The 6701-nt window shown below is 32.7% G+C and overlaps 1 protein-coding gene across 1 annotated transcript in view; it reads right to left on the bottom strand.

Moving 5' to 3' along the window:
- Positions 1 to 1202: 1202 nt before the first annotated feature.
- The window catches only part of LOC111050809 (mRNA decay activator protein ZFP36L1), a 94611-nt gene continuing 89112 nt past the window's right edge, over positions 1203 to 6701 (bottom strand). The window contains exon 3 of the mRNA XM_022337169.2: positions 1203 to 6085. Within this exon, the coding sequence (XP_022192861.2) occupies positions 5452 to 6085 (634 nt within the window). The 3' untranslated portion in view covers positions 1203 to 5451. The remainder of the gene's footprint in view (positions 6086 to 6701) is intronic.

Genomic DNA, 6701 nt, shown 5'->3' with positions numbered 1-6701 from the left:
TCGATAGAGACGCATCATCACGTCTGAGCTACTGAATTGATTAACTTGAAATTTCGCACATAGATTCTTAATTTACTGAGGATGGTTCTAGGCCTATTTTCAAACTCTACAAGATTCCACTCGGTCAAGTTTCCAGTTTGTCAAGTTTTAAATTAGACCCTTGCAAAGCACAGGTTACCTATTAATCCGTAATAAAACACTAGAATATTACCTGGAAATATATCTCGAATTTATTAAAAAATTACAAAGATGTTTCAACACCTATGGTCAAACGCTGAAGATGACTCCCTAGGTTTTGAAACATGTTTATAACTTTTAAATTAATTCGTGATAATTTTGTGTTTTATTATGTAACTAAAAACTGAATTTGAAGATATGAAACTATAGTCCGTGTGAACGTTAGTTTGCAGCACGGGGCTTCATCCTTTATGGCCAATGGAATTCGAATTTTCTCGGAATCCTCCAATTTTTTATAATTTTGTATAACTTATTAAAATTTCGGGCATGAATCTGCCAATTTTCTATAATTTTGTATAAGTTATTAAAATTAAACTTACTGATATATAGATGTAGTTCAAAGTCACATTTAGTGAGTTTGAGTCTCAAAGAATGACATCAAACTATACTCCGTACAAAATTACTTTGGACTTGAGAGGGACATGCGCAGCAGAGAAGGCCTACAGAGGTAGGGATACAACGGTGGCGAAGTTTCCGTTCTGAACCGGCCAGTATTCTCTAATTTCTAGTGAGTAATCAGACGCTCATGTTGAACTTACAGAGTTTCCTCTCTGGAAGCGATCAATCGACCGACTCTAATCGACAAATTGGCAACTGCGCTTCCACCAATGCCTCTATCCATCACTGTGATTGGCTGATCTCCCTCGATTTCTCTGCGCCGCATATTCCTCAAAGTTAGAAGTAATTTTGTACGGAGTATAAACATTAGGACCACTGAGTGGTTTATTAAGGTGCGTACAGATATACGCGCCGCGAACATGAACAATAATTCACTTTTAATCAGCTGATGCCAAGCTTTTTATATCTGTATCTTACAGTTTCTGTAAAAATACAGATATAGTCAGCTGATTAAAAGTGAATTGCTCATGTTCGCGGCGCGTATATCTGTACGCACCTTAATACTGTCTATGAACAGCTTACAAGTAAATTTTTAATTCAAAGGAAAATGGAATAAAACACTGATACTCGAAAAACATGTATGTATTCAAAAAACTCGGAATGATGAAGTCATCAAATAATACAGTACTGAATAATAGAAAAAATATAACTGAGAACACAAATATCTAGTATTAAATATAGAAGTATCTTCTTCTTCCCATTAGAATAAATCAGGAGTCCAAATTTTAAAAACTTGGAATTATTGTTTTCATCACAATATAAAACCATAGAATGATTAATGATTGCAATGAGAATATTGAAAGACTCTGAAATGATAAAATTTTATAATTTTTGATCTATAATAGATTTGTACATTGCACATGATAAATTTATTTACAACTGGATTTTTTACAAATGATTTTTACAAGTTCATGCAGTTAACTAACGGTTTGAAGGTGGAGTAGTGATAAATATGTAGCAAAGATAAAATCACTATTTCGTAAAAATTTATAAAAACAAATTTTTAAAATTTTGGAGTCTATTTTTTTGGTATGACGCTAATTTACTTGATAAAAAACATTTATTTGGATCATTAAAAAATAAGTGATGTTTTGTGGATGTATTTCAATAAAAGATACTTTACATTAAAAATCATATCAGATTATAGCAGAGTGTTGTCTGCAAGAGTATTAAACCAGGTTCAAATTTACAATTTCCACACGTTTTAAAAATGAAGAAGATACTTCCATTACAGTTATAATGAGTTTGATACTAAAAATACTGCACAGACATCCAACTATGGAACAGTATTATGTTTATTTTGTATTTGTGTTTGATAATTGGTTATATAAACACAATAAATAATAGAAAATCCACTCGAGAAGAATGACATAACATGCTCATTTCAATATAAATAATAAATAATAACTTTACATAAGAAATACAGTAATGAGAAACCATCATCATTATTGTAAGCTATGATACTAACATAATCATGATTTATTATGATCGATAAATGAAAATACATTTTAACACTTAGTGATATACACTTCTAGTGTGGTCCAAATATAAAAAATGATACTGAATATATTGTTTTGGGATTACTTGTTCCAATAAGATAATAAAAATATTGTATTTGAAGAGACTGCATATTCGAAAATTATAGGCCTACTGCTTCCTGAGTTGTCAATATTACTGAATACAAAAAAGTAGCTTGAGTAAATGTTCACGAACATCATAAGTATCGTAAAAAGTAATGAATAAATAACACACATATATAAAATGAATATAGAAAGAAACCAAGAATAATTAAATCAACAAAGGTACTAAATAATAATATTGAATAAATAAACGAACAAAAACATAACTAAACTCATAATAACAACCGATCTGGTTGAACATAATAATTATAGCTTAAATACATCAAAAGAAAGAAAAATGAAATCATCAACTCAATTAATGCTTTCTGATTCCAAAAATACTATTGAACTGATACATCATTCAGTCCAATCACAGGTTTGTTATACTATAATAATATATAATTTAATGGTAATTGACTGACTGTGAGTACAATCAAATTTATATATATAATAATCACAATATTATCAAAAGTACAATCTATACGAAAGATATATAATACAAAATGATGAAAAAGTGTTCAGATATACAACATAGAAATGCATCTGGATTTTTTTTGTGAATTTTTTATGTGAGTGAGGGAATTCAGTGACTTATTTAATAGAACTACAGTGCTGAGATTACAAAGGCACAGCTTTACCAAGGCACTACAGTCTTTTCCTCAAAGGCACACAGATTTCAAAAATGTCGAATCAAAATTAACTTCAACAAACAAAACTTTTGTGACTTCATACTGATTTACAACACTATCAAAAACTAACAGTACAAAACTTCAAGAAAAAGCAAATTGAAAAGCGATTATCGAGAATTGATGAACAAAAATCGATAGTTGCAACATCGAGAATTGATTAACAAAATATTGATAGTTCCACCATCGAGAATTAATCAACAAAAAATCGATAAGTTAAAACTTTGATAGGAAAACTTCCAAAAAAAATTAATTCAACTATGATAAAGAGTCTCGAGAATTGATGAACAAAAAATCGATAGTTGCAACATCAAGAATTAATGAACAAAATATCGATAGTTGCAACATCGAGAATCGATTAACAAAATATCGATAGTTCCACCATCGAGAATTAATCAACAAAAAATCGATAAGTTATAACTTTGATAGGAAAACTACCCAAAAAAATTAATTCAACTATGATAAAGAGTCTCGAGAATTGATGAACAAAACATCGATAGTTGCAACATCGAGAATTAATGAACAAAATATCGATAGTTGCAACATCGAGAATCGATTAACAAAATATCGATAGTTACAACATCGAGAATTAATGAACAAAAAATTGATAGTTATAACTTTGAGAGGAAAACTTCCAATATAAATTAATCCAACTATGATAAAGAGTCAACTAAATTTTCATTCTTTCTTGGTAAAAAATATACAGCTTGAAAATACTCAAGATTCAAAAACCAATACAGATTTTGATGGTTGAATCTCAATAGAGACTAGTCAGCTCCATAAACTTGAAAGCAGAGCTTTAATATGTACAATGAAGTTAATTCAAACCGATGATAATACAAAATTAACAAAGATGAATAAATGTGGAGAAACTGAATATGATTAAAGATATAATGATCGATAATAATAAATAATGGAAGACAACTTCAAGAAGAAAAATCACCAAAGAGCTCATTACAAAAGTACATAATCTACAAAGAAAAATTTAACATTTTTGAAGTTTCGGAGTGCACCAACTCTGTAACTCGATCTTAATTTTTTCAATAAATTTAATCAAATCTCATAATATACCACCATATAAATCAAAAGCAATAAAGAATAGAGTATTTAGAGTATCCAAGAATAGAGAGTGAATGATGGGGGAGAGTGAAGTGGACGATGAACGGTGGAGAGTAACGGTGGATGATGTCTGGGTGAAAGGAAAATACTGCATGCTGGAGAGACAGAAAGAGGAATGGTGGAGTAGGAATCATGAATGAACCTGCAGATCATGATGATAACGATTATGATTGGATATAGTCAACATTCAATTCACAACTAAACTTCATTATAAAGACAAAAATAAATAAACATAGATTTCAGACTGAAACTGAACACCAATACTACTGTTCAATAATAATACCAGATTAATGAATAACATTCCAAACCCAAAAAAGTAGAGAATAAATAAAAGTGAGTGAAATATAATAATATTGGAATAACATAGGTGCAAACGAGAGAGAAAAATTGAAGTGCCAAAAATAGAATGATAAAGATAAGTGGAATATCATTGTGGTAGTCATATCAGTGAATGAGAATACCACAAAGATATATAATATATTAGTCCTGATAACATAATAATCAAACTTCCTCCATGTTAAATCAAATAAAACTGATAAATAAATTGTAGATCAATCCTGATTACAAACTGATTAAATATTAATACTTGGATTGATAATATCAATCAAAAATGCACCTTATTAAATATAACTGATAAATATGTATGTTGTACTGATATAACCTAATAATCAATAATCAAACATGCTCCTGATATGATTTAACTTATTCCTTGATAATAATCATGAATAATCAAGCATCCCTCGTATCAAATGTAACTGATAAATTAACTGATGTATAAATTGGTACTAATTATAAACTATAATGATTGAACTTGCTCTTGATTAAATACAACCATAGTTCTTGATATACTGTTAGATATAGTCTCATAATATAGTCTTATATTCAATAATAAGTGATTAATATAAGACAACTATTTCTTGATATAATGTAGTTACAACGTAAATAGTTATTCCACTGATTCATTGACTGAGTGGAAATTTCAGTCCCATTGAGAAATTGGAAATTAAATATAGCTCCTGATTATAACACACAGCTCTTACTGAGCATAAATAATGGCCATTGATGTGACCTATAATAATAACAAACTTGCTTCAAATTAAATAAAATAATATACTTCTTGAACTAATGCTAATACTCTGAACAATGAGAAAGTTCATAGATGTGGAAGTGCACATCTAGAGATGTGAACAAGCTTAGTACTATGATCTATGTTTGAACAAGTCCTTCAGACGAATGAATACAAAACTTATATTGACTACAGTACTTTTAACTAAGTTTATGTCTTGAATGAGTCTTTGAGACGAATCAATATGAATGACTATAAAATGTAATGCAACTTGTTTTATTTTTGATCGAGTTGTTGGTGCACCCTACCTCAATTGGCTCACTGCTCACAGAGTGAGATCGTTGAGCATCCGGAGACAGTCGATCTGATTGCGACTGAGTTCGTTGAAGACGGGCAGTCGTGATTCGCTGAGCGGACTGGACGACCTTGGGAAGTCGACGAACGGACTGAGCGGGCGAACGGGGCTGCTGAACGAAAACGCTGTGTTGGCAGAAAACGCCGAAGGTGGGGGTGAACCGCTCGCCAGGCTACTAGTCGGGGAGGAACAGAGAGAGGAGGATCGCAGATCGAACGAGGACGGAAGTAGATCCGGAAGTGGGTCCGCGGAGGACGGAAGTAGATCCGGAAGTGGGTCCGCGGAGGCCGGAAGTTGAAATAGGTCCCCCGGAAGTAATTCTCCCGCCGCCAATGCGAGCATTACTGTGCGGAGTTTTTCGGAATGGCGGAAGTGACAACGGGATCCGTAGGGGCACATGCCGTTGGAGTGGTAGGTACGGCACAGTTCCGTCTTGTACTTGGGGTGACGCGTCAGCTTGCGTAAGTCCTCGGGGCCGTGTGCGAACTGGCATTTGTCGCCATACTTGCAGAATCCGCTCTCCTCGAAGGAGCGACACAGTTCCGTCTTGTAGCGAGATGTGTTCACTGCCAACGCGGCTGCGCGGCTCGGCTCTGACTGCGTTCTAAAACAAACCCAAGACAAACAAAATTTGTAGATTTCATTCATTCATATTATGTAGGGCACCTGCATCAACTTCAACTATAATAGTTCATCAAAGTTTAGTTGAAGTTGAATTTTAGCTAACAAGTTTCATTCAAAGTTTCAAGACCGATAGATATATTACTACTTTTAACATTAAAATTGCATGATTCTATCTGATACCGATTCTGTCCGATAAACTTATGAACGATTTTTTTATTCTGTCCCATAAACTTATGAACGAAAAAATTATTTTTCAGGAATTTATTTCATTTTGATAACTTGTCACAATACAAATGAAAAAAAATCAAAAGTGCCACCAGTAAACTGTTTCCAAAATGGCTTTGCACAGCCTTAAGAACGGAACCGATTTCTCCTTGCACAGTTTGTAGCATGGACAGAGAGAGAGAGAGGAGTAAGCAAGCTGCTCACAATTAGATGCTGACACAAAAGTAGGGAGAATGCTGTAAGGTAGTGGCAGTGATCAGTGAAGAGCATCGGGCCTCTCTGTCTTTGAGAAAGAGTCGAGTAAAATGTAATATCTGACATACATGGCAGTCTGACACGTCAAAATTGCCACAAAACTACCAAAACGACAC

The sequence above is a fragment of the Nilaparvata lugens genome, chromosome 11 (assembly GCF_014356525.2).
Source record: "Nilaparvata lugens isolate BPH chromosome 11, ASM1435652v1, whole genome shotgun sequence".
Lineage (NCBI taxonomy): Eukaryota > Metazoa > Arthropoda > Insecta > Hemiptera > Delphacidae > Nilaparvata > Nilaparvata lugens.
This window is presented reverse-complemented; position numbering and strand designations above follow the sequence as displayed.